Below are 26,887 nucleotides of genomic sequence, written 5' to 3' on the forward strand. Positions count from 1 at the left end.
GTGACATATACAACCATATTCATGAGTTCTGCTACTTCGGAAACAAAGCACGATGTAAACCTACACTTTAAATTAAGTTCATAGACAGGCTGCGCTGGCGTTTGTAATTTAGTGCCTGCCCATATAAGGCCGTCCGTCAGCGGCAATCCAACAGCAAACTGCCACGGGTAAATATTCACGGGTGAAGGACTGTGCTTATGGAGAGGAAGATGAGATGGTCAGGGTGGTGTTTGACACAAACTCAGCGAAACTGCGAGAGAAAGTTTTAAGTGCCAGGACTAAGGTAACATTAAATACAGCCACGGACATAGCACGAGATGGCACCAGCACAGCTGGGAACCTTCGATGCATGTACACCGGCGGCTAACGTGAACTGGCGCGTGCACAGATAAAAGCAACAGTTCCAAAAGCGCTGAACAAAACCGAAATACACAATTGAAAAGGCAGCAAAAATATGAAGCGTCTGATAAGCATATTCATAAATCCAGCTACTGCGGAAACAAAGCACACGGTGGAAAAAGGTAATGTCCGCTAAAGGAAGACAGTGTAAAAAACCCGTGCATGCAGTGTGTCAGGTCTCAGATAAAGAAGAAGACGAGCTGTTTATTGATGCAGTAAGAAACGAATCGATGAAAGAAACCTGTCATCTTTACAACGATTGACAAACACGGAATGTAACATGAACACAACACATCCTACAAATACGAACCTGATTGAAAGAAATAATGATAATCAAATCATTGATGACAGCAACACTCAGTAACACTCACAAAACAAATACTGTATATTGACAGTCATGTTACGTTATTTTTAAAATGTTCCCTTTTCTTTTTCTACCTTTTTTAACACACTACTTCTCCGCTGCGATACGCGGGTATATATATATGTATATGTATATATTGTGGTCCCCGGCCGGGGCTGGAGCCCGGCCGGGACGCCCAGGAGGACGAGAGGAGGGCTTGTGCCTCCTCCACACCGCGAGGCGTCCGTCCTGGTTTTGTTGGGAGCCACGGGTTGAGGGCATGGAAGCCCTACCCTGTAGGGGCCCGTGGTTACCGCCAGGCGGCCCGATGCGGTTGATCCCATGCAGTCGCCGGCGGAGCTGGAGCCCGGCGGGGCGCTGGAGGACGAGAGGAGGGCTTGTGCCTCCTCCACACCGCGAGGGGGCGTCCGTCCTGGTTCTGTTGGGGACCACGGGTACAGGGCATGGAAGCCCAGCCCTGTAGGGGCCCGTGGTCACCGCCAGGCGGCGCTCCGATGCCGGTTTATCCCGTACGGTCCGCGGCTGGGGCTGGAGCCCGGCGGGACACCTTGGAGGACGTGAGGAGGCGAGTGCCTCCTCCAGACCGAGAGGGGGCGTCCGTCCTGGTTAGGCAAGGGGCCTCGGGTACAGGGCTTTGAAGCCCAGCCCTGTAGGGACCCGTGGCCACCGCCAGGCGGCGCCCCGGTGCCTAATTATCCGGGAGCCCGACACTTCCGCCACACCAGGAAGTGCCGGGGGGAAGACTTTGTGTGGCACCCGGAGAGCTGCCAGGAAGACAGCCGACACTTCCGCCACGCTGGGGCGTGGCCAAGGAACGGATGGCGGAAGCACCTGGGGCTCATCCGGGGCATTATTTAAGGGGCCGCCTCCCTCCAGTCGGGGTGTGGAAGTCGGGTGGAAGTGGACTGAGCAAGAGGAAGGACTGGAGGCGCCAGGAAGGCACAAGAGACTGTGGGCCTGGACTTTGGGGAATTCGGTGCGAGAAGGCACTGGGGGTGCACGTGAGCACGAATTGTAAATAATATAGTGTAAATAAAAGTGTGTTGGGTGAAACAATGTTGTCCGTCTGTCTGTGCCGGGGCCAGGTTTCACAATATATATATCCCGCTCTACATACTCGAATAATGGATACTTTATTCGCCATCAATGATTGTTTTGGTAAAGCCATACTCAGTGTATTCATTAGATGAACGGTAAAAAAGTAAGAGCGAGGGGAGGATGACTCATTGAGGCATGCAGGCTGTAGTCTTGCGTCAACTCTATCTGAATTGCGATCACATTTGAAAAACATATCTTTTCAAGTTCTATTTAGTCCATATGTGTCAAACTCAAGGGCGCGGGCCACATCCGCCCGGCGTGTAATTATATCCGCCCGAGATCATTTTATATACTGTATTATTGTTATTAAAGCCTGGGTATATGAAGCGCTGGTAACACAATAAACTACAGATCCCATAATGCAGCGCTTCAGCTGCCTTGCATCAGGGTAACCTGAATGCAATTCAGAAGATACAGAAAACAGCATAATTAAATAAGAATCTGACACTTCAGCGGACGTTTTAACCCGGGCACAATCACAAAGTGATTTCAAGTGAAGCTGCTTTTATGGGAGACACAAATGCACCAGTGCAATTTGCCCCACTTTCCCTGTTGCCAAGTACTGTTAAACCAAGTCGTCACTACGGTGTTCCCAAATACGCACTTTGCTGATAAACTGAGCGCACTGAGTTTGCACGGCGCTTTGGTGACTTTGATGAACAAAAAAAGTCCGTCTACATGCGGCTCGAACCTTGTGCATGTTTGGTAGCACATATCTGTGTGAGAAGCTCTTCTCAGTGATAAAGACTAACAAAACAGCACACAGGAGTCGCCTCACTGATGAGCACCTGCAATCCATCTTGAGAATCTCCACAACACAGAACCTCACACCAAACATAAACGAACTTGTGGCCAAAAAAAGATGCCAGGCGTCCAGCTCTAAAATGACATATGAGCAAAGACAACTGAATGATTTGATTTGTTATTGCACGTAAGAGCGGGAGTCAACCGTTTTAACAAACAGCGTATTGCACTGAAACGAAATAGCTGTGTGTGTATATATGTAGATATGTATGTATATGTATATATATGTTTATATATGTGTGTGTGTATATATGTATGTATATATATATATATATGTGTTTATGTGTGTGTGTGTAAATATATATATATATGACAACAACACTCATCACTCACAACAGTGACAAAACAATTACATTGACAATCAGGTTACGTTATTTTCAAAATGTTTCCTTTTCTTTTCATTGCTTCTTTAACACACTACTTCTCCGCTGCGAAGCGCGGGTATTTTTCTAGTCTTTTATAAAATGCTAAGGCGTTTAGAGAAGTGTGAAGAATGAGTGAAACATCCACTCATTCACTTTTGATTCTCATTCAATTTCGCCGCAGCAAGACTCAATAAAAGGATATTTGGGTGAAACACAAGCAGTGAAGAATGTATGTATTTGTTTTAATTCCTATTTTGAGTGTTTTGTTGATTTTAAGCTAATCCCTAATATATTTTTTCAAAAATATTCATTATTTTGCCCTTTCTTCCAAGGATGTACTGTATTGTGGGAGTGTTTTATTTTGAACCCTGTAATACTGCATGTTAATCAAGTGAATTTATACATTTGTATTGTTTTAATGCCTATTTTGTGTGTTGTATTGATTTTAAACCCATTCTATTCTTTTTTCATATTTTTCCAAAAATATTTATTATTTTGCCCTTTGTTCTGAGGTTATACTGTTTTGTGGGAGTGTTTGATTATGATCTCGAAAAACATATTGCATGTTAATCAAGTAAACTGACTGTAACCTTCTTCTCCTTCTTTCGGCTGCTCCTTTTAGGGGTCGCCACAGTGGATCATCTTCTTCCACATCTTTCTGCCCTCTGAATCTTCTTCTGTTACACTCATCACCTGCATGTCTTCTCTCACCAGCAAAAACAAGTCTTGCCTTAGGTGGCATTATTTAATGTGTCATCCCTGGGCATGAATTTCAGACAGAACCTCATGACAACTTTTAAAATCTGTGACAAATGATTAGCTGCAGTTTTTCTTGACATTTTCAATATCTGGCTGAGAGACTCTGTGGTCTACCTGTTCCAAAAAGACCCCAATTTTCCCAGCGTTAAAGAAAACAAAAATGGATGTTGACCAACATTACAGGCAGGATAATTAACACCAACCTAATAAACCCAAATACCTAGTGGAGTACTTCATAGATAGGATGTAAAGTAGGTATTATCTTAAATAATCATTCAGTGATTCTGTGATTCGGTTTGACACTTCTATTCATTTTTCCAACATATAGCAAAAGGCAAATAATAAATTACACCTTTAGTACTGCAATTAGTTGTTTAACAGTAAACATACCAAACGGGTGTTAATTGTACCACCTTGGAGCACATTATTACAAACCAAACAGCGTAAACAATGACTACAGGCACATGGAGTAGACTCCCATTGTGGTGGGAAACATTAAATAGGACTTCAGTCATCTTCATTTTGCATATTGTCCTAACCAGATCACAGAAGATGCCACGTCCATTACATTCCACACAGGTACATCTGGAGAGCCAACTCTGCAACATGGAGTCGTGTTTATTGATAACAGAGCAATTAGCAGTGTTGTATCATTAAATATGAAAATCAAATTTCTCATTTTAGGACTTGGTGCTGCACTCTGTAATGGGATATATATATATATATATATATATATATATATATATATATATATATATAGAGAGAGAGAGATATAGATATAGATATCTTAACAGCTGTAACTCTGCATTTGAAGATTAGCAGCATCATACCCTCCACACAGGGAACAACCATTCCATGCCATCATAACATTTTCTGATAATACCACCATCTGAGGAATACCTGCAATAATGGAATGGCTAACAGAGAAGATATTGGCCTTGAAATACTAGTACCAGGACAACACTTTATTCCTTGACGTCAAGAAAGAAAGATGATTGTCATAGAATTCACAAAGCAGGGGCAGGCTACATTGCCATCTACTGTACAGTAGGTCAGTGGAGGGGTGCTGTGGATAAAATCAGCAGCTTTAGGTTTCTGTGAGTGACCATCACAGACAATCTGAAATGAGTTCAGTATATCTTAGCTACTGGCTCATCAAGAAGGCTCACCAATATCTTCAGTTCCTCAGAAATCTGTGGGTAATCTGGATATCTCCATATATAATCACCGGCATCTACCAGCGCACACTGACATCTGTACTCACTGAGGCTCTATAACATCCTGCTATGGCACCTGCTCAGCTCAGAACCACAAAGAACTAAAGAGGGTGGTGATGTCAGCACAGAACATCATTGGCACACATCTGCCTTTCATTCAGCACATATTCTGTGTATCATATAGAAAGGCAGATAGCATTACTAAACACTGCAGCCATTGTGCACACTCACATTGCTCCCTCCTACGTTTATAACCATTAGCACTAGTACCAGATTCATAGTCAGTTAGTCCTCAGGTCATAAGGCTACCTAACAGCCACTCATACTGACAACTGCATGTGTTTTTCTTGTATCTACCATCTGATTTTACATTTAATTTATGATATTGTATTCACTGTCTCTGTATTCAAAATATACAGTATATAATTTTGGTTCACACCTGATGAAGGCTATACAGCAGATATATTGTGTCTTTAACCTTTTTTTCTTTCCAGGGTGGAAATAACCATTAACTATATATACAGTAATATTAGACAACGCACAAAACTAGCAAATGAATTGTAAATGCTGTCAATGTAACTAAACTCTGCCTTGTTTCTGTCTCTCTTTCCTTACCTTCTAGTATCGCACACAGCTGATACCCTCCATTAAGCCACTTTCTTCATCTCGAATCGCTGGCATTGCACCCAATTTTGTCTACATTGTTCCAGATGAGAAGAACCCCAAACTGGGCACTGCTGTTTACCTTGAGCTCACACCTGCTCCTGAGGTCATCTACAAATCGACCCCTGGCAACAGTCGAGAAATGAACGTGCTTGGGATCGTCCTCTTCTCTGCCACCATCGGTATTTACTTCATATTAATCTCTACACGCTTTCCTGCTTTAGTTTTGACACAGTAGGCTGCAGAATTGGTGTGATTTTTAATAGTAATGTTGATACGATATTGAATTTATATTTGATAATCCCTTATCTATTAGCAGTAGTATAAATAGTAGTAGCCATTAGTGATGAGTGAAACAAGCAAGTTTTGATTTACACACAATTTCACAAAACTACAAATAAATAAATAAAAATAAATTTCTCAGGAGATTCCACAATTGCCAAACTAAGCAGATTTTTTTAGAGGTTTTAATTTTTTTTTTTTGTTAAAATGGAAAACAAAGAACAATGATCCTTAAAGCCTCATTCACATGTGCTCATTTCTACAGATATGTAAGGCATGTACTATGTCGCACACCAATGAAATCAACTTCTCTTAATGTCTGTCATCATGGAGAAGGGCAATATGTTTTTGGAAACTGTGACATACTGCATGTTTTCCACACAAAAACACACTAGCACACACCATCATGGACGTTACTGTGTTTTCTGCACAAGAAAATCTTACGACAAGGGAAGCCGCCTCCCCATAACGCCATCCTGCACTGTTACCTAGCAACCCAGCCCCAAACCCCCATTTCCGGATTCCTGCAGAAGAGGTTGAGGATATGCATGGAGCTTCACATGTCCTGTTTGTCTCTCATGCATCTTTAGGACTGGGACCACCAAGTTTGGCAGCATAATTTGCAAAGTCGGGGATAGTACTATCAGAACATGTTTCACAGCTCCGCAAAATGTCTACGTATTACAGGAAAGAGGCTTTATATAAATTCTAAATGACAGACAGACACATGGAAAATTAAAGCACACAAATTCTTCCAGAAAGAACTAAATTTCCTTCTTCTTGTGTTAATGGCACAAACTTCACTAGAAGTGAATTGCAACTTGTTTTGCAAATTTGGACTGTCTGACTGTCACTATTTGAAAGACATGATGAGAAGAGACAGTATTGAATGTTAAACTGGAAACACTTGGCCATGACTTACTTCTAATTCTGTCTGGTCTTCACCTGTAATGTCACAAAAAACGCATGTTAGCTTGTAATACTGTAGACCAATCACCACATCTGCTAGATTACAAAGACATGCACAGAATAACTGAAATGGAAATTTGTGGCAAAATTAGTACAGTTATTTTTAAAAATAGAACCATTTTTTTTAAAATGCCATTTTACATTATCCTATAGACTACAAAAAAAATTTCACAAGTCTATTTTTTAGGGTTTATGCCCCATTTAGGGGGTTGAATTCCCCCAGATTTCATACAATACAATACAGTTTATTTTTGTCTAGCCCAAAATCACACAGGAAGTGCCGCAATGGGCTTTAACAGGCCCTGCCTTTTGACAGCCCCCCAGCCTTGACTCTCTGAGAAGACAAGGAAAAACTCCCAATAAAAACCTTGTAGGGAAAAGTGGAAGAAACCTCGGGAAAGGCAGTTCAAAGAGAGACCCTTTCCAGGTAGGTTGGGCGTGCAGTGGGTGTCAAAAGTAGGGGGTCAATACAATACAATACACGGAACAGAACAATTCCTTAAGACAGCATAATAATAAAAATTTTAGAAGTACGGTTTAACAGTAGATGATATGACATAATTAGGTTTGGATATTTTTAGAGTCCTGGAGACCTCATCCATCTAGCAGCCTCCCCATTTGGCCATGCCACGGCTGAAACGTTGCTCCGATGAAAGGACCCCTCTTTCCCATGATTCCTGTGATCCTCCATCAGGGATGACTTTATCTTAGGCAGGCAAACAACTTGGCAGGTGGGTCGTGGCACCAATTGCCACATTTGGGTTACCGAGAAAAGAAACAGAATAGGTGAGGGTTAGTATTCAAATATAACTATCATGTTACTTATGTTTTAGTGCTAATGACTAACAACAGAGATGCAGTCTGTACAGTTAATCAGCAGCTCTAGTTAGGATATGCTAAACAGAAGTAGTGAGTCTTCAGCCGAGATTTAAAGGCTGAGACTGAAGGGGCATCTCTTATAGAAGCAGGAAGACCATTCCACAGTTTAGGGGCCCTGTAACTAAAAGCTCGACCTCCCACAGTTATTTTATTTAACCTTGGAATCCTAAGCAGACCGGCATCTTGAGATCTTAATGTGCGCTCTGGTTTGTAAGTCATGATAAGTTCAGACAAGTAAGCCGGACCTTGGCCATTTAATGCTTTATATGTTAAAAGGAGGATTTTGAAATCTGCCCTAAACTTAACTGGGAGCCAGTGTAAAGATTTAAGAACTGGGGTTATGTGTTCGTATTCTCTTGTTCTTGTAATAATTCTTGCAGCCGCATTTTGGATTAACTGGAGGCTGTATAGAGAACAGTTTGAACAGCCAGTGAACACCGCATTGCAGTAGTCAATCCTACTAGAGATAAATGCATGAATTAATTTCTCACAATCCTGTTTATTTAGAAAGCGCCTTAATTTCCTAACATTTTTAAGATGGAAAAAACATGATTTGGACAACTTTGTAATTTGTGCTTTAAATCAAAGGCATACCATATGTGCCCTGACATATTCATAAAAATCCTAAAATGCTACTATTTTAGAGAGCTACACAACGGCATGAGCACCTGTCATGTTATCATCAGATGTTATGTTTAAAGTACATCGTTGTATTTACTGTTAGCACTACTGTCACTCCTTTGTGGAACATTTCACTGTTCTATGTGCAAATGACAATAAATATGGACTTGAAGTTCTAGTTCAAAATACACCAAAGAGATTATAAAGAAAAAAATACAAAGATGTGATAAACAACACCTTTTTTAAAATGGTCGTGTAGCGGTTAGCGGTGCTGTTTCACAGATCTAACTTATCCGGTTCAAATCCCCAGTCTGGTCGTTGTATGTGGGGTTTGCAGTTTTATGTCGGTTTTCCTCTCACATGTCCAAAGACCGTGTAGGTTACCTTGATTGGTGAACAAAAACCAACAATAGAAACAAAACCGCGCTACGTGTGTTAAATAATGTACTGTACAAAATCAACGGAATAAAGTTACAAATACTAACGCTTTAGTAAAGAGAAAGAGAGAGAAAGTATTGCTTCCAATTAAAGTTGCAAAAAAAAAAAAAAAATAGACGGCACAAAAGATGGTATGTGAGACTTTTAAAATGTATCGTGTCATTTATATATGTCTTTTTTATTTTTTAGTTTTTGCAACTTAACAACAGCAACATAATGTACAGCGTTATATTTGAACCACTGAGAAAAAAATAAAGGACACGGTGAAAACGTGTATTTTGTGATTAAAGTGTATATTTTGGCTCTAATCTCGAAATGTCCACTTTAACCTCGTAGTTTACTTTATCATTAATGCAGACCATCATAAACGTCATCCCAGTTTTTAATCGCTACGAGCTTCTTGGACCTGACAGCAGCGGCAAGCAGCAATAGATCACCACACAGAACAAATTAAATGTATGATATTCCAGCTCTCTGCACATTTAGAATCTTTAGATTTGTACTTGATAGCACTTTCATGATGAAATGCATTAAAGTGTGAATGTTACATTTTACATATAATTTCGTTTAAATAATGAATACTGTTAATAATGGGCGGCACGGTGGCGCAGTGGTAGCGCTGTTGCCTCGCAGTTGGGAGTCCCGGGTCCTCCCTGCGTGAAGTTTGCATGTTCTCCCCGTGTCTGCGTGGGTTTCCTCCGGGCGCTCCGGTTTCCTCCCACAATCCAAAGACATGCAGGTTAGGTGGATTGGCGATTCTAAATTGGCCCTAGTTTGTGTGTGTCCTGCGGTGGGTTGGCACCCTGCCCAGGATTGGTTCCTGCCTTGTGCCCTGTGTTGGCTGGGATTGGCTCCAGCAGACCCCCGTGACCCTGTATTCGGATTCAGCGGGTTAGAAACTGGATGGATGGATACTGTTAATAATTACACACACGGGGGTGTCACGGTGGTGGAGCGATAGCACTGCTGTCTCACAGGGAGTTATGTTGCTGGTATTTCCTGCTTGTATTCCACACTGGGCTCCGGTTTCCTTCCACAGATATGCAGATTTGGGGATTTGGTGCCGCTAAAATGACGCTAGTGTATACGAGTGCTTGTATTCACCTTGCGATGAGCTGAGGCCTCATCCAGGGATTGTTTCTCACTCGTGCCCAATGCTTGCTGGAATGGACACATCCTTGGATTGATGGATTTAATCAATAAACATAATTTTCAGAGATATTGTGGTAAGGTGTCATCAGAATTTAATGAGTGTTCCAGGCAATTCACAACACAGAGAAGCCGAACATATTCTCACCGTGATAATATCTCGCACTGCCACCTGGTGGATTCCTCCAGATTTACGTAAAGTACGCGCGCAAGTATAAACACTACAACGCTTGCGTAGCAGGGGCGTCCGCTGCAGCATTACTCCGCGTAACTCCGACCTAAGGTGAATGCGATTCGGCACGCGCAGGCTTATACAGTATGGATGGGCAGGTGATTCGGCGCGTGCAGGTTGTAAAGGGGCAGGCGAAAAAAAAATGGTTTCGGTATATTGACATGCAATTCTTGTATAAACCAGTCATTTTTTCCCTTAACATCTGTTTTTGAAAGGATTGCGACTTTAATTTAAAACCATCTTAAATCAGAAAACAGTATATAACCAAGTACAAGTTGTATGAAAACATTTTAACAACTAATAAAGACTGATGTAACGAATGCAGTAAACACAGCATTAGAGAATTAAATGATGAGGACATTACAGATAGTAACAGAGTACATGGAAAAACATTAAGCTAAGCACGTAGTTCAAACTGAAGAAGCAATATTTTAGAAAACCTGTGAGATGAACAGAAAGTGAGGAGAGATTAGGAGATCGTTTTTGTGTGATCCTCATTTTCTTTGTTTGTTTGTTTTTTAAACAAGACGGAAAGGGGGATGTCTCATCTATTCACACCTTTGTGTCGTTAGAATAAAACAAGTATGCTTATAAAAATAATGAATAAGTTAATCCACTATAGGCATGATGATTCACACATAAGGAAGAATTCATTTTACTGAAAACTGCAGAAATATCCAGAATAATTCTGCAGATCTACTACATAATGTATAGTAGGAATATATATACTCAGTAATTTATCATAAGCCGATTTCTATCTGTTTAGCAGTTACACTGTTAGGCGTATTTCACATTAACGTTTGTGATGCACATCTATTAGAATGTATGTGGTAATACATGTAGTAATTGAATGATTTCATTTCCACAGATTGAACTCTTAGCACTACTGTTGATAATCCTATACTAATGCTGTAGAGCTGCAGCAATGGACAACTCTAAAATTATATTTTTACCCATTACTGACCAATGTAGTTTATGGGGATGGCCAAGAAAAAAACTTTTTGATGAAGACAGGACTCTTGACCAACGAAACAAGGCGATAGGCAGGTCTTCAATTTGAAAAGGCAATACTTTAGCAAAAAGCATGTGTTTTGCATGTTTTCAGCATATGAGTGGATAACTGACATGTGGGTTATGCAACATATGAGATCTTTTTTTTCCCCCATGGATGTTTTTCACATTGTTTACTGCTGGTCACTCTTGGCTTCTATTATATCATACACTTTTAATTTGCATTCTGCATAAAAACAAAAGATTAAAAAGTTTTTTCTAAGCCATTCCTACAAACTACACAGGGTAAGTAACACACAAAAATATTTTTGAGTAGCGTACTCCTTTAATAATATAAAATGTAAATAGAAAACATATAGGAAATAAAAAATAGTCATAACCATCAGGTACTTCTCTCTATGTGACAGTCAATGGGCAGCCTTATTTATTTCTCGTCATTCTTTACTAAATAAAATGTCCTTTGGTTCCTTAGGTTATAGTGTTGCTTGTGCTGGAATAAATAAGGCAATGCATCTTATTAGTACACTAGCTGTACCCAGGGTATCAGAAGTAACACAGGGTGGGCATAAATAAGGAAGTTGCTTTACTTGCCTGTGCTCCAACTGGAAAAACAAAATAAATGCAACCACGTGCATCTCAAAATGTTTAAGGTGCCTTGCATAAAGGTATTGGTCAATTACTAGGTCACAGGTACTGCTTACTCTTAAACATGCTATACACAATTCCTGCATTAGATCAGTTCCTGTTATTTTCTGCTTTTAGCTTTTGCTGATGGTCATTGTAAAACAATTTTACAGGAAAGTGTATTCTTTTGAATTAAAATGGGGATTCAGAAGGAATAACGTGAAATTTGAGTATGTATTGTCTTCATTAGATATTTACAATTTTCATTTGTTTATGCCATTCACTGAAATACAGAACTTGTTTTTGTGTGATCTGGCAGTTGTATGTAGTTCCCCTTTAAAGTCTGCAGATGTTGATGTAGATACAAAGCAGCGCTTAAAGTGCATATATAGAATTGCCAAGACGCTGTGTGTTATACTGATGTATTAACGTGAACAGTGAGGAGCATGGAGCATTTCTCAATTAGACAATGAAGCACCAGTTTCAAAGACTGAATTTTCACACTTGGAATCTGCAGCAATATGATGGCTAAAAGGGGTTGGGTGGGTTCAGTGGGGGTTTTCCTTAATGTTTTAAGCACCTCAATCAAATGAAGGGAGTGAGAGGTTGGCCAACCAACCAAGCAAACTGAATAACCAAGAGTCTAAAAAAAAAACAAACAAACAGCAGATTGCTAACCATTGAGGTCTGCATCTTCCTTGAGCTTTGGTAAACGTTTTCTTTAAATTTCAAAATGTGATCACGTCTCTTTTTTCCTGCCCAGGACATCACCCTATCTTAGTAGAGTCATATCGAAGAGCATGTAAGTTAGCGTAATGTTAATAAACATCGACAAATAAAAATTTCTGAAACAAAAAACAATTCTTTTTTTCTATAATGTCACCAAATTTAAACAAATCTGTCAAGTCAGTTACTTTGAGATATTTAGTTTTTCCATTGGGGGATTTACTACTAAATATCGATATATCGAAATGTCCTTTCTTAGTGGACACCTACTGATCTAGTTGCACCAACCTGCCAAATGTCAGCTTTTTAACTAAATGGGAAATAGTGTTTTTGTGTATGAGCGAGTGGATGCATTATATATAGAATAGAATATATATATATATATATATATGTGTGTACAGTAGATGCCACAAACATCTGGAAAGTGATGTGTCAGCAGTGATGCCCTTAAATAAACATGCTGTAGTTACTGCAGACTTGAAATTCATTTCAATTAGATGATGCTTCTGTGCTTAGTTAGTTTTAAGAGCTAGACTAATAGTACATGATTTATGGGCTGGGCTAGTATTTCTAAATATAGTATTTATGGGGTTTTGTGTATATATTGAACTGCATAGTCTTACTTCAATAAAACTTCAGTACAACAGAAAATATTCAGTAACAAGAAATATCAACATCCATAGATGCCCTTACCCTATCATTGTGACTTTAGGGGCTTTGAATGTCCACTTTTCATGTCTCACTTCATTGATTCCTTCATTTTTGTGCTTTTTTTTTCCCCCCCCAAGGCCTTCTTTTGGGGAAGATGGGAGAGAGAGGGATGCCCATGGTGAATGTCTGCCAGTGCATCAATGAATGTGTCATGAAGATTATTTCAGCTGCTGTGTGGTAAGAAGGGAACCAGAGTTTAAGACATGGAGGGGTGCTGGGGGTGCATAACCTACACTTATTGCTCCTAATAAATTCTTTGAAATGGGGCAGGATGGGACCACCAGTGTAACTCTGTTTTCAAAGCTACGCCTACAATTTCTAATCACAATTAAAAAAAAATCAGAAGAGGGAAGAGATTCTATTTTATTTTACTTTGACCTTCAAGATACTTTGCTGTCTACAAGAGTTGAGCCCTTTATAATCATTATCTTTAGACTTTTTCTTGGATTGAAATCCATTCATTCATCTTCTCCACTTGGTTTTTGTTTTAAATTTATGGGCATCATTAAACCAAATGTCCAGAAGATGAGATGTAGGCAGAAAACAATAGCAAAGGTCAAACCAGGGCAATCAGGCAGGAAGCATCAGATTGGTTTCCTACTTTGACATCTGGTATTGACAACATATGTTTTGTTTTTCTCCTCTGTTGCTATTATTTCATTTAATGGCTCCTTTTATTCTAGACTCAACAGGTTAAGAGGTACATTTCTATTATTAGCCTGTTCCCCAGATGTAATGAGACTTCTGTTCTCAAGACGCGGTGATCTCTTTCACTCACCTCATGAATACAGCTGGCTATGTGGACTAGTGGCTTGTACCCTGAAGCCCATCTTTAAAATGAACACATCAGTTTTTCTATCACTCGAATTGTATTGCAAAGTACTTTGGAGGGGTATGATATTAGGTTAACATTGTCTGTTGATCATATTGTGCTCATCCAAGTAATCCAGGTAACATGAGTTCCTCTATGAAAGTTAGCATGTTATTGGTGTTTTGACTGTTTAAAAGGTTCTATAAGAGTGTGACTGATTCTGTTACTTTTAACTTTTTAAAAACAGTTTAGAGACAAAGTGAGAGCAAAAGATTAAGGAAACCAGTATACTATATATCTTTACTTTATATACCACCTTTCATACAGGTGCCTTGGAAAGCAACAGAAGATAGTAAGGTGGTGCCGTGAACACCATTGAAAATGCAATCAAGCATTTTTCTGAACCCACAAAACAGAAAACAACCATGAACAGAATACTAGTAGGAATCCATTTCCGGACGGATTTATCCATTCCCGGGAATTCGAGAATCTGCATGTCATTCCCGGGAATCCCGGGCTCCCAGGGATGACACAGTGCACGGGCATCTCACATGTGAACGGTTTTACAACGACCGACACTTATTTTTAATAAAACTACTGCAATATGTTGACACCAATAAAAGACTAACCTTATCTACAAGCAGTTCATGCTGTCATATAAGTACATGTATCTAGTTCAGGGGTGCCCACACTTTTTCGGTTTGCGAGCTACTTTTAAAATGACCAGTTCGAAATGATCTACCTACCTATATATAAAATTAAATATATATATATATATGTGTGGTGAGCTTATGGTACAAGAATGGCTGATATTGCATCATCAAGGTGGATGCTACATATTGGTGATGGTTGAAGGAGCTCTCCTCCATCTACTGTATATTTTGAGTATTTTAGAAAAGTGCTATATAAATATAAATCATTAATAGTTAATTAAGGTTCTACATATACATTTAACTGAATAGCTACTTGGTTTTAATTATTATCAGGGTGACAGACTAAGACTTCGATTTCAGAATATGCAAACTTTCTAGCTGTAGTTTTTAAAATTTCTGCTCTAGTAAATCTGAGCTGATCAACTGTAAGTGCTATTGTTGTGAAGTAGAAGATTCGAGGAGCAGCCACAATTCCACAACTCAGCCACAAAATGGCAGACAATGCAAACCCACAGAAGGGGCACCAATCCTCTGCTTTAACTTTCACAACAGAGTTCCAAACTGCCCCTGGATGAAAGATCAGCACAAGAACTGTGTGCTGGGAGCTTCATGAAGTGGGTTCCCATGGCTGAGCTGGTGTATGTAAGGATAATAATCCTATGTGCAATGGGCAGAAATGCACACCAACCATTGGACTCTAGAGCAGTGGAAATGTGTCCCCTCGAGTGATGAATAATGCGTTACCATCTGGCAGTCTGAGGGATGAATCTGAGTTTAGTGGATGCTAGGAGAACATAACCTTCTGTCTGCTATAAAGTTTGGTGAATGAGCGATAATGAAGGCTCTCCATCAGGGTTTGGGCTAAGCCCCTTGGCTCCAGTAAATGGTACTATTACTAATTACTACTACTACTACAGCTGTTTTGTGGTGTAAAAGTGTCCAGAAAAGGCACTTTAACCTGTATGGTTCTTTTTTGTATTGGTGGACAAGTTAATACTGGAAATACCTAACCTGTTAGCCTTGATTCACACATATGTCCTGCAAAAATGCCAATCCAACATTCACTCATCACAGATAAGCTCAAATACAAAGCAAGAATATCTCAACACTGCCCGAAGTTGGCTATATCAACATCGATACCTTACCAGGAGCTAGAAACCATTCTGCTCACGAGGCGTCCCTGCCAGGATTCACTTACATGCCGATCCATCTTCAGATTGCTTTCCCTGAAAGGGCTACACATCAGAATACCCAGGTAAAAAACACGAATGGCTACTAGAATATGAATAGCTTTCATATCCTGATGGCTGCCTTTGAAAGGGCTATACAGTCTAACAGAAGCCAAGGGCTAATCACTACCACAGATTGTAGAATGCCTAAATGGACACAGTTCATTTTGTTAACAATCACCAGTCATTGCTAAACGTCAGTAAACAACAGGACAACTTTAGCAAAGCAATACTCAAACTATTTCAATCATTAGCTAAGTTTATTTGAAGGAGAAACCAGGTGTGAATATTAGATATGAAAACATACAACGTTAATGATTCAAATCGGGGTCACACAGCAAGCTTTGTTTCAGGTGGCTATGGCTTTGGTTATTGCAGTCTTTGATTTCTTAAACCGGGTATGATGCATGGGAGTTGGTCTATGGGTGGCAAAGTCTAACCAAGTGGTCTTCTCCTCAGCAGTTGTTTCTCTCTCTTCTCCTCGTCTGTAATGATGTCTATCTTTTGAATGTATAGGGTCTTGCTGACTGCCTCTTTTCACAACAAAACCCAGCCTTATGTAAGATATGGCAACAGTCAAAGTTTGGGACAACTGATACGTTCCAATGGTCTGGCTGACTGTTGATTAAGTTACTTTTAGCTAGACAAGGTACATGTTCATCTTAAAGTCCCAGGCCTCCACTTTACACATTCTTACAAGCATACACACAACTGGCCACTTTATCATTCTTTATCTGGTCATTCTAATAAACAATGACACTCTTTAACAATTTATTCTTATTTTCCCAGAATTCCTGTCTACAGTATGTCTGTTTTGCATACACCTCAGAATTTAACAGTCTTTGGGAACTACCTCATGAATATTAATGATTTAATAAGCTCATTTATACCTAGCGGCCCTTTCAGCTACAGAACATTTTCCACCTGACCTCTGAGCCCACAACGTGAGACATTAGCTAAATAATTCTAAAATAAAAACAGACCAAAATAAAGCACACAAATTAAATATTATGAGACGCATTTAGCATACTGTAAAAGCTGAGTTCTTCAAAGACATTTTAGATAATTCAGCACTTCCAACTTTGTGTCATTAATTTGGGGAAAGGTCATTTTCTGTTCCAGCAGGAGTCTTCAACACTATTTAACACCTTTGAGATGGACTGGATCACCGACTGTTCATTAAACTCACAAATGCTTTTTTAGCGGAAGGAGCACAAATTCCCACAAACATGCTACAAAATCTTGACTGCTTTCCCAGAAGAGTGGAGGCCATTATGGCCTCAAAGGGGGGGCAACTCTACAGTACTGCCCATGATTTTGTAATAGGATGTCCAAAAAGTTTTATTAGAGTGATGGTCATTTGTCCACAAACTGGTGGGCATATTGTGTATGAATATTGTTGCTGCACTGGCAGTTAGTGTCACTCCAGAACTTCATTGGCACGTCTTGCTTGCGCTGTGCAGCTCAGAGTACTGGCACACTCTGCAATTCCCACAGCATAGAGCAGGTGTTTACATTCTTGTAAATGTTTAAACCAATTGACATTTGCAGTTAGCTTGTTGGTGTGTTGTTATTAGTCTGTTAACTACTAAAAGAATGACAGACATCGCAGTGGGAGTTGTAGTTCTACGTATTAAAGCACTTGAGACTTAAAGACTGGACTTGACGTCTGTCAGTTAAGAATTTCGGCATTGTAAGAAAAGCAGAGCCATACAAATTTGCATACAGCAGAAACAGAAACAGCGAGCGTACAGGCGTTCAGAAATATAGTTGGTGTGCGGCGAGCGGTGTGGTGCAGTACATTAAGGCAGAGTTAAGTTCAGTTTGCAATTCAATGTTATATTTAAAGAAGAAGTATAAATGTTATATTTGTTCATAACTTTGTTACAAGTGCTGCAGAATTATACGTATATCTGAAGAGAAAAGAGGCAGACGCAGATTACTACACTGTTGTTATTTGAAAGCAGCATGGTCATTTAATAAAGAATACCGAAGATTACGTGCCTGCTGGTCTTCGTTCCCTTTCTGAAGGTGTAAAGTAAGCTTTCCTGCTACATCTGTGTGTTTAATCGACATGCTGTCAAGAACGGAACAGCGCGAGTTGGAGTCTCGAGTCGAGTGTGCATCTTACCCCACAGTACCCTGACCCCAACTGGCATACTGTAATGGTATCCTAGTTGTGAGGAATTCTAAACTGGGTGTCACTGACTAGCTAAGCCAACAGCACATTTTACTTCTTTAATCCACAGGTATTTTCCTTTTGGAATCGTATTCCTTGTCGCAGGAAAGATCTTAGAGATGCAGGACCCGACGATGATTGGGAAAAAGCTGGGCCTGTATGCGGTCACAGTGGTGTCTGGTCTCCTTATCCACGGCCTGATTCTTTTGCCCACCTTTTACTTTCTCATAACCAAGAAGAATCCTATCCCATATGTGCGTGGCCTCCTACAGGCTTTGGTGATTGCCCTGGCAACCTCATCCAGGCAAGTAGCATTAAGACAAAAAGGTTTGTAGTCTCCTGTGTAGAAAAGGACACCTTAACTGGGCTTTTCTCATGTGTGTGTATTCCCTACAGCTCTGCTACCCTGCCAATCACCATGAAATGCCTCCTGGAGAACAACCGAGTGGATCGCAGGATTGCACGCTTTGTCCTGCCAGTAGGTGCAACCATCAATATGGATGGTACAGCACTGTATGAGGCTGTGGCTGCCATCTTCATTGCACAAGTCAACCAGTATGATCTAGACTTTGGACAAATTATCACTATCAGGTGAGTGCATTTTGCAGCCATGAACATTCTGGAATAAATGCCATGGTGCCAACAAGGGGTGAAAGGCAGTTTGAGAATAATGCACAATCTTTTAATTGCCCACCAAAAGGTCTAAATCATGCAAATTGGCAAGAAAATGGTAACGAGAAGTACTGAGCCTTCTTTGTGCTCCATGCATATTTGTTTAACTAACTGGTCCTGCAAGACACATGTAAAGCACTTAGTAGAACATGAACAAAAATACAATTATTTTCAAGCTGTTAAAGAACTAATCATCCGAAATCACAAGAATTTTCCTTCAGGACAAATGTACTACAGTTTAAGGCCTATGGTACATTAGGTTTTCCTCATGTAATTCCCAGATTTTGCACAAGTTGTATCTAAATTTTATGTTTACCTTTTGAAAGGCATTGCCAATGCCAGGTAACAGTGGGCTGCACACTCAACTCTTTCACTTTCTTTCTGCAGCATCACAGCCACAGCAGCCAGCATTGGAGCTGCAGGAATCCCGCAAGCAGGCCTGGTTACCATGGTGATTGTTCTGACATCGGTAGGCCTTCCGGCTGATGACATTACGCTCATTGTTGCAGTGGACTGGGCTCTGTGAGTGCCACTCTTATGATTCTGAAACAGAAGAGCAGATGTTCTGGGATAGCAAGGAGATGCAACTGTAGACACATGTAGCTGTAGACAAAGATAGTGACTGCTGGGCAGCCCGTTTGGTTTTAACAAGATTATTCACACAAAAGGAAACAAAAAACAGCACAATTGTTACAGACAGCATTTTTCACAATGCTGTGCTGGAGAATCAAAAGTGAGTTAACAGATTGCCTTCAGAAGTCAAGCAAAATAACACATTTTATTGGCTAACTAAAAACATTACAATATGCAAGCTTTCAAGGCAACTCAGGCCCCTTCTTCAGATTGCAAGATGAAGAAGGGGCCTGAGTTGCCTCGAAAGCTTGCATATTGTAATCTTTTTAGTTAGCCACTAAAAAGTGTCATTTTGCTTGACTTCTCACTACACTCATAATGGCTAGCACAATACAACACCCTAGTACTACAGATTGCTTTCAAAAAGGCTGACCTATTATTCATTCAAAGTGAGATAAATGGGGTGGTATTTGCTATCCTTTACAACTTGTACACTGGTTACAGTGTGGCTCTTAGCAGAGAAACCTCACAGCTAACTTAACCCTTACTTTCCATGTTTATGATCCATAGTAATGCAGTGCCTCTGCCTCACTCAAATTATAAAAATGTTAGGGAGATCATCAATGATTAAGTTTCTTCAGATGAGGAAAGACTGAACCTACCTACCTGTACTTCAGGGCTTTGTGCAATAACACTCCCTTAAAATTCAAATACAACATTTATATTGTTATATGTGAGCAATTCTATAAGAGAAAAGAAAAATTAAAAAACAGACTCAACCATTAAATGGAAAAAGGTAAACCATTAGCACTCAAGCACTTTTAAGGTGGGACCTGGCAAAAGGTATATGCAGTAAATACACTATGTACAGTTTTTAATTGGTGACTATACAGTGTAACATGAAACACTTTCCAATAAACACAACCTGTCATAAGGCATAATATTCTAAATCTCTCTGAAACCAGTTTCAGATGAGTGGGTGCGAGGTAGGCGTCTGCTCCAGACAGGCCACCAGTCCACTTCGGGGACCGTCCCCACACAGGGCTACATTGAAATCACCAGTTAACTTAATCTGCATATATTTGAGAATATGAGAGGAAAACCAGAGTAGCTTAAGGAAACCCAACACAGACACAAGAAAATTATAAGTGTCTGGGCATGGGATTTAAAGCCAGAGCACTGAATGTAAATAATCTGTATGCTGAAAACTGAGTAGGTATAACAGAGACTGGTTATGTGACGGCAGCTGTTTAAAAAAGATCCTTTATCTGGACCAGAAGATCCACATGAGACTTTGCTAAGATGACTCTAGAAACCACATTGCAGGCAATCACATTCTGCACTCCAATTCAGTCCTTTCACCCTTGCTACTTTTAATGGTGTATTTGCTGGCTACTAACACACAGTAATGATTACTGCCAAGACTACCTAGACTCACAAGCTGAAATTTGTTTCTCCAGAGATCGATTCAGGACCATGATCAATGTTCTAGGGGATGCACTGGCTGCAGGAATCATTGCTCACATCTGTCGGAAGGACTTCATGCCCAGTATGGAAAAGGTATTCAATTGACATGTGTTCATTCACATAGGACTTTTCTTTTCTGTTCTGTTTGGCAGGACTTTATGCCTAGACATCAGTTGATACAGTCAGATTTCTCCTGTTGCACCACTGACTCAATAATTAGAAAGAAGTACTTTAAACTTGGGCCAGATGAGCGATAATGAAGAAGATAAATTAAAATAGATGGTGTAGGACAGCAAACTTAACTTACACTTTCTGCTGTGTATGATAGTGAAAAGGGATGCAGAAGTGTACAAACTAGGGCTGGGAATTGATTAAAAAAGTAACTGATTAATCACATAAAATTAATACCTAAATCATGAAGTAAATACACACTGAATCACACATTTAATGCAGAATCAACACAAAGGAATTAAAAAAAAAAAAGTTAATGGCATAGTTTAAACTTAAACCTGGCCTTTTAACAATATGTTACTTGAGCAAGTACAACCTGAATTTGAATGCCCTTTCAAGACGGCAATTCGAAAAGAAGGCAGTAAGTAAACGAGGCCAAGGTATTAACTATCAAATTGGTAGGGCATATGAGACACAGAGGTGTCAAACTAAAAATTAAACGATCAAAGCGACTGACCCTGAATGCACTGTTAAAGACGGACTTAAAAGAAAAAATAAACGGGCATACAATAAAACTTGGTAAATACTCTCCTCGAAATGTTCATCACCAACAACGACTTGTTAATTACTTTTTCAACTCTTGCGACGTGGAAATAACGATGTACTGCTCCTGGGTACACGTCTGAGAACGTTGCGGTCCTCAATTGGTCGAAACCTGTGTAAAGTGGATGAAGCCGGCATAAAAGTTGCTCTGTGATCACTTTAACTTTAATTGCACGCAGACTCGTCTAACCCCTCCATACTGTTTTCCGCTTCCACTCTTTCACTATCGCTCCCCTTTACTCACTGGTTAACTCCGTGCTGTTTTCGTACAGATCCTCATCCGCACACCGTGCCGCTGCTGCCCCGTATGACTCCTGCTCTGTGCGCTCCGTCACCAACGCAGAGCATAAGCGCTTCCGTTTCAGCACCGTCCACCTTCTTAAACGGGACGTCCTCCTCTCGCTCAGATGTTTCATTTATGTAATGCACAGCGCCTTCTGAAAGCGCGGTATCTATCCAGTCACATGGTCCTCTGCATCTCCAGCCTGATTATCACAGTATTAATATTTCATAATGTTATAATAAATAAATATATACATACATGAAAATGCCACCCTGACCAAAGCACTGCCTGAGACGTTTGTCTCGTTGCCGGCTCTGGATGTGACAATTATTATTTAACGTATTAAACAGGCCACATTAATTACAAAAAATGAATGCCTTAATTCTCCCAGGCCTAATATAAGCTGAAGAAAATTCCAGTAATCACGTGTCCTTAAACGTCAAGCCCAAGACAGAGGATCTGTTCCTTCAATATATATCACTTAAAACACTTATATTCAAAAGATTTCCCCGTAACTTTCAGTTTGTCCTTTGAAAGAAAGATCACGAAGAATTAATTTCATGCAGATCTTACCAAGCATCCCTCATAAAGTACCATTTCACTAAAACGTGCACCTTGAATTAAAGGCCACTCATAAATGATAGCTTAAGGAAGCTTGTTCCATGTCTATTTAAAGACCTCTTGCTACACCAAAAATTTACAAATCTACTTGCACTTTGGTGCTGACCTACTCAAGATATCCTAAACCACTTTTTATAGTTCAAGGACATCGAAGATAGGCAGCATTATTCTTACAGGATTGTTTCTCCTTTGTTCTAGGATGACTTGATCTGCAGTGTCCAGAACCTACCTACAACGGAGATCCCACTGCTGGCCAGCAAAGATTGTGTGTTTGAGGTCATTGGTGATACGGTTACAGAGAAGCCAACAGTTTACTACAATATCTGTCAAGTGTGAATTGGCCTACACTCCTCTTCCATTTGCTATAAAATGGTTAAGCAGTTCAAGATTAGCCTCTCACAACTGTGCACTTGCAAAGAAAGTAGGGACTGTCTCATCGATGAAGAGCCAAAGGATCATTTGAGGACATCTACCATTTATGGTTGTGAATGAAGACCTTTATTTTTCTTACTATCAATAACTATATAGCAAGTGTCATGCGGGTGCCTTCAGATTCTCAGTGGAGAGGCCAGGAAAAGTCTGCTTTATAACAGAGTGATGGCAACTTTTTTTTTTTTATTCAAATTCAGCCTAAAATCTCAAACGGTTTAGGACAATCATTGGACACTACCAAAAAAGTGAACCTGTCAATAAAACCACAGTAAAATCCTTGTGTGGATCTAATCACTGGGGTGGGTTGGCACCCTGCCCAGGATTGGTTCCCGCCTTGTGCCCTGTGTTGGCTGGGATTGGCTCCAGCAGACCCCCATGACCCCCTGTTCGGATTCAGCGGGTTGGAAAATGGATGGATGGATCTAATCAGTCAATCTAGCAAGTGATTGTATCAGACAGGGAGGGACATCAAGCAAGTTCTATCTGCATGAATGTCGAGCTAACTTCTCACTTGGGGAATGCTAGTGTCCAATAGCTTCTCCTGAAATGATGAAATGACCAGAATGGTGGAGCTGGAGCTCCAGAAGAAAACATTGCTATGATCTTAAGAAACTAGATCTTTTTTTTTTTTTTTTGGAGGGATTGCTCCATGTGAATAATATACTTTACAAAACTGCACCACGTTCTACTTTGTGAAGATCAAGAAACAGAGAAGACGATGCAGATCACTTCGGCTTTTCCAAAGGTGCCAATGAATATAGTCATCTGCTTTAACCCCATATACTTCACATGATCCAAGCAGTAACAGCTTTTTGAATTATTTAAACTACAAGCATAATATTTTTTTTAGGCAAGACTGACTGAACTAATCAACCAATAAATGGAGATTGCCATTATAAAACACAGGCGACTGCAGCTCTCAATGTTTATGAGTACTGGTGTGTTGCTCTCAGGGAAGGGCACATTATGTTAATTTCACTTGGTGATGATGGTCATAAAAACAGGGTGCTATGTAAAAATTAAGGACAAGTCTGCAAGGACTGTTTGGCAGACTTTTAAAATCATTTTAGTAAGCTACAGTACATTAGCAGGAACAAAACTGTGTAATGTTGACTTTACAGCAGCTGCTTGAATGAAATCTTCACATGAAGATGGCAAGCACAAATGCCTTGTTTATTATTATTTTTTGTAATAACTGAATTTAATGAAAATCAAACTAACAGGTGTTATGTGGATATGTCTTGGCTGTAAAAATTGGGGGTATACAATACAAAAGAAACATAGGACCTCTTTATTGTTCTATCTTCCTGTACATAGAGTATTGTTTGGACAAAGTAACCAGCCCCCAGCTACCAAGGTTATTTTCTCAAAGGTTAATCCACTTGCAAAACAGAAAATGTTCTGGATTACAAAGGAAAGACCGAGTTACCTTTAAATAGCCATTTAACTCTGGTGATTGAGAGTATAATCTACTAGAAGGAGTGGAATGAAACAGCTTATCGGCCACATCACATTACAATTGCCAAAGGGGTGATGGGGGTTGGCAAAGAAAATGTAACTACGCAGTACAATCAGCTACCACTATTCACTACACTATGGACATGTCTTCCTCTATTGGTGTGATAAATTCTTTTTGATGAAGCATATATGTAGAATAACTGTAAATGAACAAACACTAACACATTAAGCAATCCAATTCATCACTGTGTGTGTGGCAGGGGGAACTCCCAGGAATAACAAAGTCTAGGCACCCCAAGAACATGCACTCACATTGATTGACATTACATACTTCAGATAGCTAAGGCTACAATTTGCAGTCTAGTGCCAAAAGTATTAGACCGTAAACTAGGAGGAGACAGGCAAAAATCTACCCTACTGATTTCCTGTGTACTCCTGACTGTTCCAAGTACACATTTCTCTTAATTCTGTACATGTGACTGTGATGCTTTAATAATTTATACCATTAACTAAACTCAAACAATTTACTTTGTGCATCCCAACAAATCAAATCTTAGCTGAAAGATGACAGCAGTTCCTTACGGGCTACCCTTTATCACTAACTCTGGACACAGAGGAACTAACGTACATTTTGTGTTTTGAAAGGAAAGCCGAGAAATACCATATGTACACAAAAAAACATGCAAACTTAACAAACTGACCGGGCTAGAATTTCGACACATTCCCTGAAGGTGCAAGGTACCAGCACTACCCATCATTTTAGTGACACTTTTCAGACTCTGCCCTACTCAATTTTAATATATTGCCATGGTTCAAAATACATCCTCCACAGTATGTGTTTAATTCAGTCTTATTCTAAATTGCACAAAATGGAGCAGAACTACAGAAACATAACCATTAATAATTCATAATTTTGTGATTATGATACTTCAGACTGATGAACAATATGGAACTTGAAAGTTGAACTTAAAAAATGTGTATGGACACCTTGGTAAGCAAAAACCAGCCAAAAATAGAATACTGAAGCAACTGATTGTAGAAGCAACACTTTCTCAACTTTAATGAGATGTGCCAGACAATTATGTCTTATTTAAACTTCTGAAAAAGGAAACTGCAATATAGATAGATACTCCCAAAGCCTGCCATATTAGATATGCCCAATGGACGACTGAAACAGAAGTTGGTAGGTATGTGACATTCTTAGCTCTGCAAAGTCAACATAACTTTTAAACATGCCGGTATCCAAAACGCACAGCCACAGCATGAACTCTTGTTTAAAATGAACATTTCAAACTCATTTTGAGTCACTTCTGATTTAAAAAAAAAAAAAATCAGAAATTAAAAAACAATATTAATTATATTAATATATATAACCTTGCATGTCATACTGAACTAAAAGTATTCTTACACAGCATGTTTTTAGGAAAACAATAGACAATCAAGTTCTGCATATTTTATAAAGATGTTTCAGATGAAGATAACTACATTTACAACCAAGTTTTTTATCCAGCTTGATGCACAGATATAAAAATGCGGAGGTGGGCATAATGGAACTATGATTGGGGTCCACTTTGCCTTTATGACACCATTTTGTTTTTTTCTATTTACAAGCTCTTAGACCAGTACTTTTTCCGGAGAACTCTCTAGCTCACAATATTACATTGGACACTCTCCCTTTTATCTTAGCAGATCAGTTTAAATATCTAGGGGTAAACATCACAATATAAAGCACTTTTTCAAAATTTTGCAGTCTGCAAGGAAAACAATAAGATGTGAATAGATGGTTTATCCTCCATCCCATCCATTTGCACAGAGAACACTGTCAAGATGAACAGTCTTTCCAAGCTTCTTTTTCCATTTTTCTATAAACCATGCCCATATACATTAACAAATAATTTTTAAAAAATTAGTTTCAATCAAAAACTCATCTATTTGAAATTCAAAACATCTACACATCCAAAGGTCAACTCTACAACAACCTAAAGCAGAATGATTTTCTTACTGGGTGGCAAACATACAAACCAATAAATATACACAAGCCTGGTCTGCCACAGATATAAAATCTTGCAGTCTTCTTTATATTCCCTGCTTTGTGCCCCAACAAATGCAAATTATCATCGATACACTAATAATCCAATTGCTCTTCACTCACTCAGAATATGTAACCAATCAATATAGGAAGCACTTTAGGACACATCAGTTTTTATTTGTGGCACCTCTATATGACAACCACCTCTTTCCACTCTTTCAAACCTACATAGTATTTAATGTTTGGAAAATGCCCTGAAAGAGATTTGTAAATAGATTATGTGTTTGCATCCTACAATTACACTACAAATTAAACTTCTCATCAACACATTTTTTCCACTAACTTCAAATTAGAAGCTTTGCTAAAAAGAACCTACTCAATTTCCCTCACTGCTA

At 39.6% G+C, this 26,887-nt stretch overlaps 1 protein-coding gene across 1 annotated transcript in view; it reads left to right on the forward strand.

The window, feature by feature from the left end:
* The window catches only part of LOC120537579 (excitatory amino acid transporter 5-like), a 65,417-nt gene extending 42,041 nt beyond the window's left edge, over window positions 1-23,376 (forward strand). The window contains exons 5-11 of the mRNA XM_039766621.1: window positions 5,629-5,851; window positions 13,389-13,488; window positions 18,254-18,487; window positions 18,580-18,774; window positions 19,243-19,377; window positions 20,889-20,988; window positions 22,772-23,376. Of these exons, the coding sequence (XP_039622555.1) occupies window positions 5,629-5,851; window positions 13,389-13,488; window positions 18,254-18,487; window positions 18,580-18,774; window positions 19,243-19,377; window positions 20,889-20,988; window positions 22,772-22,909 (1,125 nt within the window). The 3' untranslated portion in view covers window positions 22,910-23,376. The remainder of the gene's footprint in view (window positions 1-5,628; window positions 5,852-13,388; window positions 13,489-18,253; window positions 18,488-18,579; window positions 18,775-19,242; window positions 19,378-20,888; window positions 20,989-22,771) is intronic.
* The last annotated feature ends 3,511 nt before the right edge of the window (window positions 23,377-26,887 follow it).

Source organism: Polypterus senegalus, chromosome 10, assembly GCF_016835505.1.
Source record: "Polypterus senegalus isolate Bchr_013 chromosome 10, ASM1683550v1, whole genome shotgun sequence".
NCBI classification, from domain to species: domain Eukaryota; kingdom Metazoa; phylum Chordata; class Cladistia; order Polypteriformes; family Polypteridae; genus Polypterus; species Polypterus senegalus.